An 18659-nucleotide genomic window follows, 5' to 3' on the forward strand; every position below is an offset into this window, starting at 1 on the left:
AGGGCGGCCGGGGGGGGCGGGCCGGGCTCCGCACGCCCTCTGCCGCCGGCCCCGGCTCCGCCCGGCCCCCCCCCCCGGGCCCCCCCCCCTCCCCGCCCCGGGGCAGCAGCCGGGCGGGCATCGCCGCGGCGCTTTGCAGCGGTTTGCACGTCGGGGAACGCTTGTCGCTGCCGTGCGCGCAGGGAAACTGAGGCACGGGCGCTGCGCCCCAAGGGACACGGGCCACTGCCGCTTAATGCAAAAAAAACATCCCTACCGAGCAGGCCAGTTGCTCCTTTTGCACCCTGAGGCGTTTTGAAAAAACACCAGTCAAACGTAACCGAGAGCTTAACATTTTATTGCATTTCAGGAAGAGGATTTGCAGCAGAGCTTCCCCGTCCGTATTCACCGCGATAAATTTGTCTTTGGGCAGTTCTAGGTTTGCACCAGACCCAGGCGAGTCTCACTCTGCTCAGCTTGTAGCTGCATACCGAAACCTGTGGAAAAAGGTGTTTACCTCCGTAAAAAGAGTCCAAAAGCAACACGCGAGCTGCTGCCAACATTTCGTATAAAGGCACTCAGACGAGGACGCATGTTGAATGTTGTCCCCTTTCCTGGAAGACCTTCAGCAAGGCACCCGAGACCTCATGGCCAAACCTCCGCTGCAATCCCAGCTGCCAGTGCCGGGACGTGCCGCTTCGCCGGCGGCTGCAGACGCGGCTCGGGACCCCGGCTCTCCTGCATCCTTACGGGCCAGCGTTTCGGCTACCGAGTCCCACCCATAAGGGCTTTAAAATTCTTGCTTACAAGGTGGTTCATGTAGAAAAGCGATGAACTGATCAGTTAAATGCAATTAAAGCTAAAAGCAAAAATAACTTTGCTTAAAAAAAGAAAAGAAACGTAAGGGAAGGCTTCCAGCAGGCCTTTTCGGGGTCAGAGACTTTTGCACAAATTCTCAATTTCTTGGCGTTCTTGTTCAAAAACTGCAAGGAAAAGAGCAAAAGGAAAGAGGTTTGGTTATTGGCCTTTTTGGTTTTATAGAAAGGGAAGAAAATGATACAAGCTTTGGTACAAATGGATGGGGACCTCTGATTTTAGCTCCTTAGTCACAGAGCTCAGCTGCGTATGTAGGAACAAGCGGTGGGGAAAGGGAGGGGAGAGCTCGGACCGTACCTGTCAGCTTCTTGCACATCCTCTGCCACGGACAAAAGGCGAAGCTGAGCATGTCGGAAAAGTCCTTCTCCAGCTTCCTGGTCATCTCCTCCTGTGGCCGTCACAAATGACGAACATATCATTTTGGTTGTATGTTTTTGGGGTTTTTTTGTGTGTTTTTTTGTTTTTTTTTAGAGAGAGAAGCTGTGTTAAAGGCTGCAGAGCCCAGCACAGACTGTGGTGCAGAGCTGAACTGACTTTATTCGAGTGCAAACTCCTCAAGACGTGCGGCATAGGCGTCTTTACCTTCGGAAGCCATGCAGCTCCAAGAATTACTGTTTTGCAGTACTCTTATCTGCCGGGTTTGCCACGGTTGTGACATTAGTGATGGCAGCTTTGGTGTTCGCACACCCGAGCAGCTTGCTGGGGAGTGTCCACATTGATCTTGTGCAACACCCAAAGAAGATGGGACTTTTTAGGTGAGCTTCCCTATTCTGTCCACCTTCCTTGGTCAAGTGGGCACGCCAGGACTTTGGCCAGCCTAAAGGAGCATCACTCAAATAACGGCGATGAATCTTGGTGTGTGCGATCAACGCCTGGACCCATTAGCCAGATGACGTAGAAGAGGTCATAGGAGGTCAGAAAGCAGGAAATAAAGGGACCAAACTAGGAAATTACTGCCTAGAAAGCTAAAATTTTGCTTGCTAACTGCGACAACACAGAATTTGCTTTGGGAGATAAGGAGGGAACTGAATCCGAACAGAAATCCAGTCTGATGTTTTCTTTCCTCAGAACAGAAAAGATTTGTATTGAAAGCACAGAGAAACTCTGACAGATAGAGCTGACGAAGAATTCATTTTCTCATTGAAATTTCTGAAGCCTACCACTTTTATGACATCCCAGAACGACCTGCATCTCACACGTTCGCTCTGTAATCTCAGGCAGTTGCTATGTCCTGGGTAGTTCATAAAATTTCACGGAGCATTAAAAGTGCTCTGCAGTGACCGCCAGATTGACTGCCGAGGGCTAGAGAGCCTTGTCCACCCATCAATTTGTCTATCACAGTTGCTGCTAACTCAGGCTTGGATTCACAACAGCAGTTTCTGAAATATCACTCACCTTTAGCTCTTGGAAACGGCTCTTCATGTCCTCCTTCGCTTTTTCAAACATGTTCTTGTCCACCTCCTCCTCAACGGACTGGTGAAGTTTGGTTTTCATGTTCTTGCACATCTGCTTCCCGCGTATCTGAGCCGCTTCTATCGCAAAGGTGGGAAACATCACAACGCTGTTACCAGCCCAAAGCAGATTTGCAAAGAGGGGCCAGGAATGGCACGTAGGTGCAAAACGCATGTCCCCTGTTCCCAAGCAACTTTCACCCTCCTAAAAAACTCCTTTGCCCATCAGCGAAGCCTTCAAGCTAAGCCCTTCCACAGAGCTTCAGGCCATACTCAAACCCAGCTATAGGTCTCCTCAAGCTTTTAACCTCAGGCAAGGTGTCCGCCCTCCAACCTCTCGTGCTACTCTCTCCTTCCCAGAGACGAAGCCTCTAATCGATTCACAAGAGACTTGTGACGGGTTTCTGTGGTTTGATGGTTAATGGGTGGGACAACAGCATCAGCAATAAAACAAATCTGTGCAGTAGGTTTTGGAAGCGTAACATTTTCTTCCCTGGTGACACGATTGTGACCCACCGAACATGTCACCCAAAGGCACAAATTTACACATCCTCCTTCCTGCCTTCCAGTTAGTGCAACGGTGAAGGCGTCTGTAAGGGGACCCTGTACAAAAGCCAGGAAAACTTCTCCCAGGGCCAGACAGCGACCTCGCGCTGTCAGGTGCGGAATCAACTAGAGGACCAGTCCTACCAGCATAATGCGGCGAAAGGCTGGTTTGGATCGACAGCTCAAGGGACTCGTAGATAGTCTTCTTTTTCAGAAGAATTTGTCTTTCAAGGGCTTTCATGATGATGTCCGTCTGCAAGAATTAAAGTATTTACCCGTTTCACTTCAACCCTTCGATTGCAAACAGAATCTGAACAAACGCTGCAAAGCATCGGGGCAGGTTGAACAGCTGTCCTACGCAGGACGGAGGTGGCACGTGCAGGCAGATTGAAGACCGGAGTTTAGGTAAAAGTGAGAGATACGAGGTGGCACCCACACAGCTTAAGCCATTCACGGGAGCAGCGGCCTCAGGCCAGCAGCCCAAACGGCCTGCGGTGATTCGGGGTGCAATAGCTCAGGGACTCTCCCTCCCGCCCCACTGAGGCATGGTGCTGGCGTCCCCATGGCCAGCAGACAGACATTTCTGCGTGCAGAAGTGATGTCTCCAATTCCAAGTGCCTGAAATAAGAAGCCGCCTGTCTCCGAGATCACTTGACTGATGTTTTAATAGCATGGCCTCAAAGGCATGTGTTGCATGCACCTCTGAGACCGAATTTGTATCCAGGCTAGTCTGCCTTCCCAGCTGCTCCATCAGGAGCCCTTTGACTACAGCTCCCTGCAGTCCAGGGTAAGGTTATTAGCTCTCAAGCCTCGAAGCAGGTCCAGCATGATCTGGTCTCCTGGGCTTCTTGTTGACTTTCCATTAGCATCTGGCTTTGACCTACCCCTGGCAACTCCCAAGGGACAAAATCTCAAAAAGCAGCTATGGAATTGGGGCACTGACAGAGAGTGGAGCGTGGGCTACTGATGGTTTTGGGACAGGGTAGTTTCCTTCCTGGCTATCTACTGCCACTCAGACCATGTTTCTTCAGCGTATTTGGGAAATGAGCAGCACGTTGTCTTGAGGCCACCAAGCTGCTCTTGCTACATAAGGCAGCAGGGGATTTGTGCAAACCTGGGCTGTTGCACTGGGCTTCTTCTGCCCACTCGTGAACTTACCTCTTGCTGGAGAAGGTGGAGCTGTGAGTTGCTCAGGCTGGTGCTCTGCCCAACCTCAGTGAATTTACTTTTTATCTCTGTGCTGAATTCATCGATGACCAGTTGCAGGCTGGCCTTCGTGTACCGCTGTTTTCTAGGTGGATAATATCAAAACAACTATTAAATGCAAGGTGGGCTTTCTTCCCACTCACTTTCTCTTCTGCACTTATTTCTCTCCCAGCCACAGGGAGATTGGTGGGATAGGCAAGAGAAGGGGGTCCCAGTGCAAGGGAGCTGGGAGATGGGGTGGTGCTGCTAAAGTCCTTTAGGGCAACTTTAGGATCCCATCCTCAGGCTAGTCGAGGCTGAGAACTTAATTGCAGCTGTTTTTTTTTTTTTTCTATATACTGCCAATCAAGGTAATTTCCTTTTACGGGAAAATATGAGATGAATTCACTCTAAATTTCCAGCTGCACAGCAGCGATGTCTTCAGTACCTGGGCTAGCTGGCATCCCTCTTCTTCAGGGAACTGGAGATAAGGAGATATTAATTTTCTTTCTTATTTCTATCTGAACCCATGTAAAGCAGAGAACAGAAGGGTGGGGGGATTGCAAGTGCCGCTGTAATATACATATTGCACAGTTAATGCAATATAACAGTCCTGATTTTCCAGGTGAACAGATGTTGGGGGCTATTGATGATGGGAAGATCAATAGCAATTATGTGAAAGATGAGCAAGAAGAGCTGAGACACTTCAGTCCATCAGAAGTTTTGCCTGAGTACATGAATTATGGGTGAGATGATTTTAGCTTGCTCTTTGCCTGGCCCAAATAATGCTATTTTGCATTCCTTGGGGAGCAAGAGAAAAAGATTCTCACCTGAATATGTTCCCAAAAGGTGCGTCAATACACTGATAGATGGGTTGCGCCAGGAGGTTGTTGATGTTGAGGCGGCTGAAGATGCGGGATACGAACACGCCTTTCCTCACACACATGGCTTTCAGGGTCCTGTGGAAACCGCGGGAATCCTTGCCTTGCTGCACAAGTGAGAGAGGAGCGAGACTTAAATAATGTCTTTTTTTCAGTCTTCCATGCCTCCCGCAGCGTGCCTGTCTCTGCTCGGGATGGATAGCTCTGCAGAGTCAGAAACGCGATTTGGGTCTAAGCCTGCAAGTGGAATTAATCTCAGCTCTCTTCAGCTGTCTAGAAACAGAGAAAAAAAACAATCTCTGAAGGATAATGTATCCTATCCTAGCAGGCAGGACTCCTATAACCTCTCCAAGTGCCTCTCTCCTCACCAGCTGTAGCAGAAAGCCAGGCAACAAGCCCAGCTCCAATGATGGGTCTCCCGCACAGAGCGTGGCCAGGCTCGCACACACGTCCCCAGCCAATGCCACAGCAAGAAAGCCACTTTTCCAGCCCAGGCAGGAGTGATCCAAGACAAAATCCGGTCACAGCTGAATCCACAATGGAAAACAGCATGGTTTGCTCCATTTTCATACCTGACTCCACCTGAGCACCGTCTTCTTCAGGCAGAGTATATGGCTGAAGGGGCATCTGATGTCCCTCTCTGACTTTGGCCCTGGATTGCAAAACACCTACTCTCCTCCCAGGAGTCCTGCTGAAGAACAAGTCCCTGGAAGAACTTGCTTCTCGATGGAAGGACATCAGGCTCTGGTCTTTCCCTGGACTTTACAGGATTTGAACTCTGAATTATAGCTAAGCTAAAGTAACACTAAGTGGGCAGCAAAAATACTCCCGATTGCTTCTCTCTTACCCATAGACCTCAGAGTATTTGTCAGTGATTAAAAATGAGCTGATGGTGGAGGCAGTTGCAGGACAGAAAATGAAACAAACTCAGCCAGTCTCAGTAAGGCCGTCAAACTTCTGCTACTCACATTGAAGAACAACTCCATATTCTTCTTGTACAACTTTCTGGCAGATTTCACCCCATTGAGGAGAGGCAAATCCATCTGGTCGAAAACATGCCCAGCCGCCGTTCCCAGTTCCTGGATCTTTGTCTTCACGTACGCATCCAGCCGATGCTGCTGGGAGGGCTGAACCTGCAAGGGCAGCACAGCACAAGCCTTAGCGCTGGACTGCCGGGTGTGACGGAAACATGTCCCAGCATTTTTCTCCCTGGAAACTTCTGGGCAGCTCAGAGTTAAATCAACACTGAGGAGGGGGAAACCATAGGAATGGCACCGAGTGAAAGAAGGAGAGAAGGATCCTGTCCCGAATCCCAGCAGCACGTGAGAGGGTCACATAGCTGAGGGAGAGGAGCGATGGTAACGAGACCAAGTGATGAGGTTTCAGGGCTGTAAAAACTTGTTGAATCTCTGCATCTTCTTGCCTGTTCTGCCTCATCCTTTCTAAAGGGGCCAAGTCACTGATGAGAAAATGGCTTTGGTCCCGGTGCATCTTCACAGCTGTATGGAATGGGCAAAAGGATTTCCATTGCCCTGCTGTGCAGCCCTGCTCCAGGGATGCCCTGCTCCTGCTGCGGCTGAAGAATAATCCCCATTCGTGCAATAATCCTCTATTTAGCTTACTCCAGTATACGGGGAGCAGGCTTGCATTTGTTCCCTGAGAAGGACAAGGATGTTGGCTCCCTAGCTCAAATGTCTAGAGGAGGAAGGAGATGAAGGCAACTCGCAGATCAGTAGCTGCAGAGGCAATATCCCCCGCCGACTTTGCTGTTAGAGGCAACACAGACACACGTACCTCTCCGACCAGCGTGCAGCCAACATCCATGAGGTGGAAGAAGTCACGAATTTCATGCACATAATCTTGTACCAGATTCTTCATCATATTCAGGTGGAGCTTCCTGACGTGATCTCTGAGTATGGAGATTTCTGAAACAGAATTATAAGGGGACACTAAACATTGAGTAGGAGAGATTTTCCTGCTGCTGGATACGCTCTCTGTAGGTGAACACAGGAGCAGACATAGGCCTTAGCTGTGACCCAAAACTTCCAGGTTTTTGACCATATCAGAATTCTAGACTTCTTTAGAGAAAAAAGAGGCTGTACCCTTACTAAAGTATATCACAAAAACCCAACCAAAGAACATTTGGGTTAGAGGGCTTCCTAGCGATGACCGGCCTAGCTTTCCAGCCTTTACGAACGAGTCGGACCACGTCTTTCTGGGATTAGACTTGACCCTGCCTTCAGGCAGGGTGACGAACGAGGGGATGGATGACCCTTCTACTCCTGGCCTTATGCAGGATCCACAGAAAGAGAGAAACCCCCCCAGCAGTGGATGGTGATGTCAGAACAGTGACCTGGAGCAACTCCTGGAAAGCTGGAAAAGGGCGAGAAGCCAGGCCACGTACACAGTAAATACCTCCTTATTTGAGGGATAGATAGGGAATGCATTTATAAGATGATAAACCATTAAACCTACTGCTGACAGAGGGACGCAAATGCTTCTTTCTCTCCTTCGCCCACAGGAAGGTCATCAATGAGTGCTTTAAACTCAGCCACTCACTGATGCTAAATGATTGCAAACAGAGAGATTGTGATCTTGAGGAATTTAAGGAACACGGATTCATGTCATGAGCCCTTCAGGGTGAGACTTGGGCAGCGCACAAGAGAGCCCTGAATTCAGCTAATGCCACCAGATCCGACAGTGATAACAGCAAATATTCTCCCAGCATGCAGGGAGAACCTCCTCACAAGGACGTGCTTTTTTGCACCAAATTCCTGCACTTCTATGGCTTTCCCATCACTAATGCCTCCCCCACCCCGAAGCCCCCAGTAGGCAAGGCATCGCCAGCACTGACAGCCTCAACACAGAATCGCGGCTCAAAGGCAGCCTGCACGTTACCTGTTTCTTCTTTGCTGAGAATTGCAGTTCTCCAGTATTCTTGGGCACTGACTGTGTAAACCAGGTCAGACTTTTGCAATATCTCTGAGTCGCTGGGCAAGTATCTCTAAAACACACGCACATGCAGCATTTATGCGCGGGAGTCTCCGCAGCGATGCACAAATCCTACTGCCACAGCACAACACCGCGGCAGTTCATCAGGGGCTGAAGAGAGCAGACGTGACCAGCGGTGCCTGCCCAGCCAACCTGCCTCCCCTCAGCACCTGCTCAGCTTTGGAGCTCCCGATTCACTTCACAAGGATGAAGTTGCTATTTACATTTTTGTAAGACAATTAGAAAGAAAAAGAAGTTATCGCATTTCACAGGAAAAGTCATGTGCATAAAGATTAGCGCGCAACCAATGCATTGGTCACTGAAATAAAAAAATGGATCACCTTTCACGACAAGCAAACCCTGTATAATGACTCTACCTTCATCTTCTCCTTCATTGTTCTGCCTTTTTTTATTTTCAGGTCTTTGTTCTGCTCCAAAATGGCATCATGCGTGCTCATAATTCGCTAGAGTCCAAAAGATAAATGTTACAAGGAGACATTTCCCAAAACTATCAAAATACCCCTGAACCAAGACAAAGTCACCAACAAGGCTCTGTCCTAGGCCCTTGGAGCTCCCACATGAGCTACAGCAGCATTCCCAGACCCTCAGCATCTCTCTTAGAAAAACAGCCTGTCTGAATATCACAATTTCAGGCAATGATCAATCCTATGTCATCGCCATGTAAGTTATTCGAGCAGCTGGCTACCCTCACTATTAAAAACCTGTCCCTGAAATAGGATGACTTGGCTTTAATTCACATTCCCACATGTGAAGGGTTAATTTGGTAGCTTTTAATATGGCAAATAAGAGATCAAGGCTGGCTTTGTCCATGAACTGATTTTTTTTTCCCCCACCACGACTCTGCTGCACACAGCTTTCTTGATGTATCTTCCCAGCTCCAGCTAATTAGCCTGAGTGCCTGACTGCCGGGGTCCTTGGGAGTCTAACCAAGACTCAGACTACCTCCTTTTCCCCCACCGAAACGCAGGACCGAGGCAGGGCCCAGGGTCTTCTGTTCCCAAAGCCATGCATGGAGAAATGCCTAACCAGGTGCCCAGCATCCCTGCATTTCTGCCTCTGGTGAACAGAGGCCCTCAGTTATTCCCCGCTTTGTTAAGAAGCTGTGGGAGATAGTGGTCATCTTCAAAAGATCAATCTGGCGCTTCTCGTTTCTGTTCTTTGGAAATATGCTGTTATAAAAGGAATGCAGATTTTGATCACATGAAGAAGTTGTCAAATACTCACTTCTATCCTTTTGCCCCTGGAGGAAGGAAAAAAGAAAGACTCATTTGAGCAAACATGGTAACCTTATCATGCTCTTCAGCAAGAACAGGGAGCAGAGTCCACGGAAAGGCTGGCAGCATAGCCAGTCCAACCCATGACATAGTCACAGGGTCTACTAGCGCACTTTGGACCCAGTGTCCGCTTCAGTACTTAAATGCTTAAATTCTTTAATTTTGGCTGATACCCAATAACTCATTACTTTCAGGCTCCCTTGAATTAAGGTTGGCTCGTGTGATGGGATCCACAAGAGTCCATCACAGACAGAAGAAAAGGGCAATTCCCTTGAATCTTCTGGGCACAGAGATATTATTCACACAGGCGGCAAAAAGAGATGGATGATTTGTGTTGTTCAGAAAGACAGAAATAAAAATGAAGGGGATGAGGCAGCATTGTGCATTTGCCTGAAAAGGGTTCGAGCAGACTGGGGCTGGATCAAAATCACTCTGGGGAAAGGCAATCAAATGGATTTCACCGGCATAGTGATGGGGTCGTGCTGTAAACCCCAGAAATGGTCTTGGTGTCAATGGAGTTGTGCTTGTAAATGCATAATGATCTTAGAGCAGCAATAAAATGTCACTGGGAAATAATTATTGTTTGAGAATGCCATTTTTCCATATGCAGAGTGGCTAAGAGATCTGATCCCATCATAGACAAATAGCATCCACTCTCCAGCCTATCCCTGTGGGACCTGGACCATGCACAGAGGCTATTACAGCTTTAACTAATGGAGAGGGATCTTCTACCTTAAGTGGCAGCAGCAGCTCAGTTTGAACCCTAAGATACTGGGCTTAATGGTCCTGCTGCTGTGGTCACTGAGGGCTTCAGGAGCTGCGAGGGTTAAACACGGCTTGTAAAGCAACCAGGGAGGTGATGTGTTGGAGGAAGAGGCAGGTCAAGGCACTGCAAATCTCTGCAGTCCTGAATGCATGATGGAGCTGCTCTTTACCTCATGTATTCTTCAGCGTTGGTTTTATCCGTCTTGGTCACCACAAACGTGATATCACTGCACTTCCCAACCTGGTAAGCTTTAATTGCCTCTCGTAGCATAATTTCATGTTCTTTGGCCCCAAAAACACGTTCAATATCAGCAATAACCCAGATGGATGAACACTCCAGGATACTCTTGAGTGAAAGAAAGAGAAACAAATTGGAGAACGACGTTGGAGACCGTGAGCAGCAAGGACGCTGCCTCAGGGGGCAATGCCAGGCAGAGGTGGAAGTGCTGCATCGGTGCAGATGTTGGGCTTGGGACATGGCCCGGGGCGGTGAATCCCTCCCCCTGTGCGGGACCGCACTTGGGGGCCATCGATCCTGGATGCTGGGCGCCTTGCGACAGCTAAGCAGCGGGAGGGCCGGCGAGGCACGCAGCCGGCACCGAGCACGGACAGGCCTCCACGTCCTGGCCGAAGGCACGTGGGGAACGGCACTAGAGGCTTCAGATACTTCTGCAGAAGTAGGAGGAGATGTTGAGCGGGGGGAAGCATGTTGGATTAAGCCATCTCTGCAGAGCAAGCAACCAGCCTCCAACTGCCCACCTTGTGCCTTCCCTTGCCATAAGCACATGGTCTCTTTGGAGTCTCTCTCTAAGATGGACTCATGGAAATAGGGAAGTGTTTCCCACCCAAATGTGTTTCCCCCGCGCAGCATAACTTGCCAGTCACCTTTTTCCACATTTCATCCCTTTCTTTGTTGGAATCTCCTGTCCCTGGAATATCCACAAAGACAACATCTTTGGGAACCAGGTCTGACATTGGGAGAGTCACTTCCACGTGCTTGATCAGCGGCCAGAGCCGCATCTTTGCCCTCATTTCTTCCATCTCTCTGTCGTCACTGTCCATCTCGCTGTTGCTGTCCCCCTCGCCGTTGTCCTGGTTCCGGATATACGGGTCCAGCTCTTTAGAGAGCTCCTCCGCCTGGGAAACAACAAACAGGTTAATCTTTGCCCCGTATAGAGATAAAACCTCCAAACAGGCTAAAAAGAACAATCCATTCAACTTTCTTTTTCTCTAGGGTGTTGCCATACTTAGAAAGGCGACTCTAAACCCTCCAACTCCGGCGGGGAGATGAGTCTTCAAAGCAGAGTCACAGGAAGGGCGGTAAAGGAAAACACTCAGTTACACGATTGTTTCAACATTTGACATGTTCGGACCCAAAAGCAGAAGCTGTCGCCTTCCTAGCCTGGAAAGGCACGCTCACCTCTGCTTTCCTGAGAGTGATACGTCTCGAGAGGGGAATGGTAATCACGGGTTTGGCTCTCAGCAGCTCTTCGTAACTTCTTCTCTCTGCCCCTTCCCCATAAACAGCGCGCAGCTTGCAGATGGCATGCTTCATATCGATGTCGCTCTCATCGTCTTCATTCTCAGGCTCCAAAAGCACGAAGAGACTCTTCAGCTCGTCCTTCCATTCCTGCCAAAGTGGAGCGAGGAGGGTGTTATTTACTGAGACAGTTCAGGATCGCTCGGGTCAGAGCAGCTTGGCGACGGGGTTTGGTTACGAGGAGCAACGGGAAGAAGCAGCACCGGCGGCGGCAATGCACCCTCTGCCTGCAGTCCTGTCTGGAGATAGCTATTCCGGACAACCCCAGTTGCCTGGAGCGGAAAGGAAAAAGCTTCGGCTTGCTCCCGTCTTCCCTTCGGCCGTCTCAAACACCAAGGCTCAGCACTGCCCACCATACCCCAGTGCTGCGGCCAAAAAGCTGCAAAGAAGAGCTTCCCTCTGGAAGGCCCCCGTGGAGAAACCCACCTCACCTCCTCTGAGAGAAGAAAAATGTTCGCCTCGTAGTGTTTATCCCCGTGGGTGCTGATCTGCACCTGGCAGGAGGTGCAAGCCCGTGTTCCAGAGACCGGCAGAAAGAACTTCTTGTCCAGAAGGGCGTTCAGCAGCGTGCTCTTCCCCGCGCCGGTGCTGCCGAAGAGACCGATGCGGGTGAAGCTGAAGACAGGCTTTGCCTTGAGTGCGTTAAGGCGGTCTCTGAGGAGGGAGGAAGCAAGGAGAAATGTATTGCATTTGAACCATCAGGAGGGATGTCACCTCCCAGGATGAGCGCTATTCTACCTCTGGCTCTAATGTCTTCCCTGATATTTCCAAGGGATGACAAGACAATCACTTAATTTTCCTTTCCCTATGGAAAGAAGTTGCTCTCTGGCTGCTGTCAGAGAGCGAAATCTGCTTTATGCACACCTCTGCAGTCATCCAAGCAGGTAATTCCTCGTTTTATTTTCCTCTCTAGAAACAAGTCTCCTCCAAACCCTCCAAGCACAGCAGTACCCTGGAGCTAGACGCAACGTGTAGTCCGAGTCCTATGTCAGCGAAGGAAGTTCTGACTAAACCACGTTGGCTGCAGACTCACCTGAGATATCTCAGCTGGCCGGGCATGTCATCCCACTGAAACAGGGAGGGTATCTTGCCATACAACATGTTCAGAATTCTTTTGGCCTTGGACTCGATGTTTTCATCTAGGAGGGAGATGTGGTTACAGCATCGGGCTGCAGCGGGGTGCTCAGAAGCTGAGCAAGAGTGGGAGATCTCCAGAGAAAACAGAGGCTGCAGCAGCAGGCAATGAGCAGGCCTCAGGAAGAGGCTTTTACAGCTGCGAGCTGCTTTTGCTTGTAAAGTTCCCATATTCCCATTTGTAAAGGAATTTCTACCAGATGCAGTTTGCTGGGGAGGGCACCAAGGACCCTTCTCCTGGGGAGCAAAGCAAATGAATTGCTGCTGGCACGGGGGACCTCTATGTGATGCTCCTTGCTGCTTGGAGGCATCGCTCGACTGGGATCCAGGGATGGGATTCTCCACTGAAACCATCACGGCCGCTGCAGCCACATCCATACGAGCTGCTGCAGCCTTTGGTCTGCTCAAGCCCCATGTCTCCCCTCCACGGCAGGCAGGGCTGTGGTCTCTCCAAAACCTGCTGCTTTAGGGATGTCTCTGCCTGCCCCGTGCCAACATGTGCTCTTGGCTTCTCGTACTCACAGTTTTTAAGAAGCTTTTGTTCATCATCCTGGAAAGCCTGAGACATTCTTGGTCGCTTTCGAGCTATTTCCACTGCATTTCCCTCTTCTGCACCTTTTCGTGTTGAAAGGACATCCTCATTATCACACTCTCATGAGAAGTGAAGAGAGTTACAAGGCTTAATATTAAATAACCTACAGCTTCTTATCACAGATGTCGAAAGTAGTTAGTTTCCGAAGCCTGATTTGATGTTGGAGTGGTTTATAGGGGGCAAAAGTCGTATCACTCACCTGTGGATTTGGTCATTTGAGGCTTTATAATCCCGAGAGATAAAATCGAGGCGGTGACTCACTTGATCAAATGTGGGGATGTTCTTCAGGGCATGAGGCTTCCTAACTCTGGTGACCAGCCTGATTAGACCCGCTTGGAATATCCCAAGAGCTGGAGGCGACTGGCTCAGCTATACATACCGACAGTGTCAACGTACGGACGGAGAAACCCTCCACTTTGGAAGTCTTCTCCTATCTGACTTTCCATAAGTGGCTTTGATACAGTCCTGGGAACCGAATGTGTGCCTCCAAAATCCCGGAGGACTGCCTTTGGCCAAGTGCTGAGACTACAGCAAACCTCGGATCAGCCCAAAGGGCTGTTTAGCCAAGCAAATTGTTCCTGGCTGTGGTCAGTGCTGGATGTTTAAGGAAAAACCAGGAAGAGCAGAGCGGGACTGGGCATGGTGGACACGCTATCACCGCCTGCAAATAGACCACAAGCCTGCAAGGACGGGTGATGGCACACACCTTGCCTAACAGATAACGTATATAATACAGAAGTCTCCACCTGAGCTAGTCACCCAAAGGTTCCACTGCAGAGAATGGGGAGAAACAGGTATATTTAGGACGTGATTCATCTGACCGATTTTGGATAGCTAGTTCAAATGAAACGAACTGTGCCTGAAGCTACACTGATCGGGACACCTAGGTTTCATGTGAAAATCCCCGGCCAGCTCAGATAGGGATGTTGGTACTGAAGGTGTCATCGATCATCAGGTACCTTCTGTTGTGGGAACTTTTCTTTAAAACCGTACCTCCCGGGTTGATGTAATGTATAACGAGCTTAACTTCCATTACAGAAGAATGGACAGATTGGTTTAGACTTTCTATTGCCAAGAAAAGCTAGAAAATTTGTCCCAAATTCTTAAAAATCAGGAGGGAAGTGAACATTATTTGTAATATTTATGCACAAACAGCATCAGAATTCTTGAGGCACATCTATTACACTTCACTTTAGAGAAATTTCCATTGGCTCCTCTCTTTTCTTTTCTTTTTTTTTTTTTTTTGCTTTTATCAAGCCTCAAATTTTGAAAGAAACTCTGCCACGAAGGTAGTCCTCCAAAGTGAACTGTATATCTAGGGGAGGAACCTTCACTCAAGCATCCCATCCCCAGCTGGCCCTCGTTTCATTGCTATGAAAAGTGGAGAAACTCTAAAAAGTTGATTCCTCTTTTCAGAAATGCACTTTAAAGAGACACTGTGACTTCACAGGTCCTGACATCTGGCTAAACACGGGTAGTTTTCTCTTTCAGAAATTTGCAAGCAAGTGAAAGCAGAATAATTTTGTACCAGCTGGTGTAAATTAGAGGGTGACTTGGGGAGTCTCTTCTCTTACGCTTGCAGAAACAGGGGTGACTGTAGGGGAAACCTTCTCACCTGGGGCCTCTGCCATGTCCGCAGACCTGTCCCAGAGCCTGAGGTGGGTCCTTGCAGCCCTGGGTCGTCCCTGGCTTTTCACAACCAGGCTGTGCTCAGCACGAGCGATCAGAACTCCGACAAAGACACCAGTATCCAAAAACCACCTGAGAGAGGAAAAACGGATAATTACGACATTTTTCAGCCAATTTCATTTGTATCTTGGCTCAGGCCCTGGAGTCTGACAAGTGTATGCTGTCCAGCCCTTCGATGGCAGGTTGGCAGCTGGCTGGCATGCAACAGCATCGTCTCTGAGGCAGCCACTAGTACAGCTCCCCAGGGGTGCTGCATCAACAGTCTTTAGACAGAAGACACCTTATATTCAGAAGTGGAAAGGAAATGATTTTATATCCTCTGAAAGTCTGGGGGATGGTAAACTGGAACACATTCAAGATTTTTGGGATGAAAAACCCTAAAAGATTTGCTTCTAGATATGGAGCAGTCCAGAAAGCTTGGTTGAGTGTCAGGAGACACACAACCAAGCTTGCTTCCTGAGCTGCCAAGGAAGCAGAGCCCGTCCCTGGGGATGCTGGCAGAGCTCATCCCTGGGGATGCTGGCAGAGCTCATCCTTGGGATGCTGGCAGAGCTCACCCCTGGGATGCTGGCAGAGCTCATCCCTAGGGATGCTGGCAGAGCTCACCCCTGGGATGCTGGCAGAGCTCATCCCTGGGGATGCTGGCAGAGCTCATCCCTGGGATGCTGGCAGAGCTCATCCTTGGGATGCTGGCAGAGCTCATCCCTGGGATGCTGGCAGAGCTCACCCCTGGGATGCTGGCAGAGCTCATCCCTGGGATGCTGGCAGAGCTCACCCCTGGGATGCTGGCAGAGCTCATCCCTGGGGATGCTGGCAGAGCTCACCCCTGGGGATGCTGGCAGAGCTCACCCCTGGGATCCTGGCAGAGCTCATCCCTGGGGATGCTGGCAGAGCTCATCCTTGGGATGCTGGCAGAGCTCATCCCTTGGAATGCTGGCAGAGCTCATCCCTGGGGATGCTGGCAGAGCTCACCCCTGGGATGCTGGCAGAGCTCACCCCTGGGATCCTGGCAGAGCTCATCCCTGGGATGCTGGCAGAGCTCATCCCTAGGGATGCTGGCAGAGCTCATCCCTAGGGATGCTGGCACAGCTCATCCCTAGGGATGCTGGCAGAGCTCATCCCTTGGGATGCTGGCAGAGCTCATCCCTGGGGATGCTGGCAGAGCTCATCCTTGGGATGCTGGCAGAGCTCATCCCTGGGATGCTGGCAGAGCTCATCCTTGGGATGCTGGCAGAGCTCACCCCTGGGATGCTGGCAGAGCTCACCCCTGGGATGCTGGCAGAGCTCATCCCTTGGGATGCTGGCAGAGCTCATCCCTGGGGATGCTGGCAGAGCTCATCCTGGGAATGCTGGCACAGCTCATCCCTAGGGATGCTGGCACAGCTCATCCCTAGGGATGCTGGCAGCTCACTTCCTAACGATTTGACTGCCTTGCCTTCAGCCAAGGTGCACGGGCAGGGTCAGCCCTGGGTGCTGCCAACCCCACCAGGTAACACGCAGGAGTGTGAACACAGCTCCTGGAGGCTTGCTCCTCACCGGGTCCCATCCTGCACAAGAGCCATCCCTGCACGGTAGAAAGGGCTCTAAGGCCACAGCCACATGGCTAAATTAAGCGTGCCCACGGCTGTTCTTCAGCTGCAGCCTGCCTGGTCCTGTCTGACCATGGTCAGTCTGCTGAGCTGTCTCCTCTCCCACATGTCCTCCTGCGCTGGAGCTGGGTCACAGCCGGGTGTCTCGGTGTGACCAGCTGTGACCAGCCTTGGCACCGGTTAATTCATTTGTGCGGCGGTTGCCCCAGGTTTCAGATAAGAAACTCGACACGGAAGCTCAGCCACAACACTGCAGCAGGTTAATTACCTGCAGGGGCTCTTAAGAGGCTTAAAGCTTAACCCGTAGTGCATGCAACTGCTTTCCTAGTGAGGCCGTTCACCACAAATGACATTTTCCCCTCTTTCTTAGCACCTGCTGCCTTTCCTGGCAGCGTCGGAGCGGCAGGGCTGCCCTCCCTCGGAGATAGTGAAAGCGGAACAGGAACACCGAAACTCTCCTGAGAAAGGGGTCTCGGCAGGACATGCATCCCCTCCCGGAGAGACCCCGGCAGCCGAGCGCTGTTTTTCCCCCCAGGGATGAACAGAGCAGCCTCTACAGCCGGGAACAGCGGGAGCCCCCCGAGCAGAGCAGCCGCTGCCGTGCTCCCAGCCAAGGTGTGAACCACCCGCGCATCGGAAAGACAAAGAAGACCCAATTTCCACAGGTGCCGAGAACCCGAAGGGAAAGCGCTTGCCTTCTCGCCTATCACAGCTTAGGGACCTCCCTCCATCAGCCACTTGGCCTAACTCGGACAAACTTCAACCAGAACTCAAACTGAGGCAGCGAAACATCTGTACACATAACCCAGCAAAGATCTGAGGGAAAAAACAGCTTCGAACACACCGAAAGCTCCCACCGAAACTCAATTAAAGGGAACACTCACTTGTGCTCCTCAACAGCTTCCGAAAACTAGAAAGAAACAGAAAGCAAGCTATTAACCACCATCTTTGTCTCAATCCTACCCCAGAACAGTTTAAAAGTTACTACTTCTTCCCAGAGAAACATAAATGTAGTTAAATTTTGTAACCTTGGCTTCCTGTCACTCTTCTTCAGTCTCAGAAAACAGGAGAAGAAATGAAACCAGCTGAGAGAGGACCTCTCCCTATATCATGCCCCTCCTCTTTGGGACTGGGCCAGCTTCTCTACTTCCTCTTTCTTCGCTTTCAGCTTTGATTTTAATGGTGATGAGCTCTGTTAGCAGAAGAACTGGTGGCACTTTGGCACCTTTCTTTAAGAGTGAGTCTCTCAGCATGTTGAGGTCCAGGAAACTCCTAAGAGAAATCCTCCCAGCTGCCTCACCCTGCAAAGTAGCTCAGAGCAGAGCAAAAAGCTCTGCTGTTTCTTTTCGCTGAAAGAAAATGGTAGATAGAGTCGGACCTGAGGAAGATCCGGTATCTGTGTGCAAACCACCAGTTGCACTTGCCATCTGGTGCTCTCCAGGCCTGGGGCCGAGAGCTCTGGGACGCAAGAGTAGCTCCCAGCCGTGGTGCCTATGTCCTTTTCCTGCCTCCATCCTGGACTCGCATGCAAAACGCATCCTGTCATTTGGCTCCAAACGCTTTGAGCTCTGCAAAGCGGCGTGTCACCTGCAAGAGGTCACTCCCGTTGCCGCTCGCTGAGCCATCTTCTCACCACGCTGTCAAAATCCTTCCCTCGTTTTGCCGGGAACAAAGCTGAGGCCTTTCTCCTTCGTGGCAGCTGGAGCTGAAGCTCCCTGCTCAGGGGCTTCCCACAACGGCATTACAAGGCTTTTCCGCGTGTTTACTTGTGCCAGCTGTGCCCCATCCCACCGTAAGGAAGGGTTTGCAGCCCCTGTTTGGTGCAGAGACACGCTTTTCTTTTAGAAGATGGAGGTTCCCGGCAGAAAACCTGGAACACGCTCGTCTACTTCTGCAAAAGTCCCTCTTCACCAGAGGGCAAAGCGCACGCTTAGCTGGGGACCGCACTGGCTTCCCTCATACCCAGTCTTATTCTGGGTCAGCTCTTACCAAAAGGCAAGAAATCTGGGAGACTGAGTGGCTGCTCAGCTGTGCAAGAAGGGCTGCAGATAGCAATTGCTAGCTCTGGGGTTTCCCATGGGCACAAAGTACCTATTTTTTTATGGAAATACACGTCAGCCTCTACTCTATGGCTGTGTCCTTACCG

General features: G+C 50.4%; 1 protein-coding gene across 2 annotated transcripts; it reads right to left on the minus strand.

Annotated features, from left to right (window-relative positions):
* Positions 1-316: 316 nt before the first annotated feature.
* LOC112993178 (nuclear GTPase SLIP-GC-like) lies at positions 317-17604 on the minus strand. Of its 2 annotated transcripts, none has more exons than XM_026116565.2 (19): positions 17542-17604; positions 14851-14996; positions 13166-13258; positions 12543-12648; positions 11941-12163; positions 11390-11599; positions 10855-11106; positions 10140-10315; positions 9155-9170; positions 8287-8373; positions 7817-7922; positions 6713-6843; positions 5887-6051; positions 4868-5025; positions 4011-4143; positions 2997-3105; positions 2251-2387; positions 1153-1243; positions 317-962 (listed from the first exon to the last, which is right to left on the minus strand). In XM_026116565.2, exons 2-19 carry the CDS (start codon positions 14864-14866, stop codon positions 913-915), a joined length of 2259 nt encoding a protein of 752 aa, XP_025972350.2. In that variant the 5' UTR covers positions 14867-14996; positions 17542-17604; the 3' UTR covers positions 317-912. The 2 variants fall into 2 exon arrangements, with proteins under 2 accessions (XP_025972350.2, XP_025972351.2); XM_026116566.2 differs by lacking the exon at positions 17542-17604 and adding an exon at positions 17398-17419.
* Positions 17605-18659: the final 1055 nt, after the last annotated feature.

Source organism: Dromaius novaehollandiae, chromosome 3 (genome assembly GCF_036370855.1).
Source record: "Dromaius novaehollandiae isolate bDroNov1 chromosome 3, bDroNov1.hap1, whole genome shotgun sequence".
Taxonomy (NCBI): Eukaryota; Metazoa; Chordata; class Aves; order Casuariiformes; family Dromaiidae; genus Dromaius; species Dromaius novaehollandiae.

Bases quoted from the DNA above. Each gene is read 5' to 3' on its own strand.
- LOC112993178 (XM_026116565.2), bottom strand. The intron at 11,107-11,389 runs GTGAGCGTGCCT...GTTGTTTCCCAG, and splicing joins TCACTCTCAGGAAAGCAGAG to GCGGAGGAGCTCTCTAAAGA. The intron at 3,106-4,010 runs GTAAGTTCACGA...TAATTCTTGCAG, and splicing joins TCCACCTTCTCCAGCAAGAG to ACGGACATCATCATGAAAGC.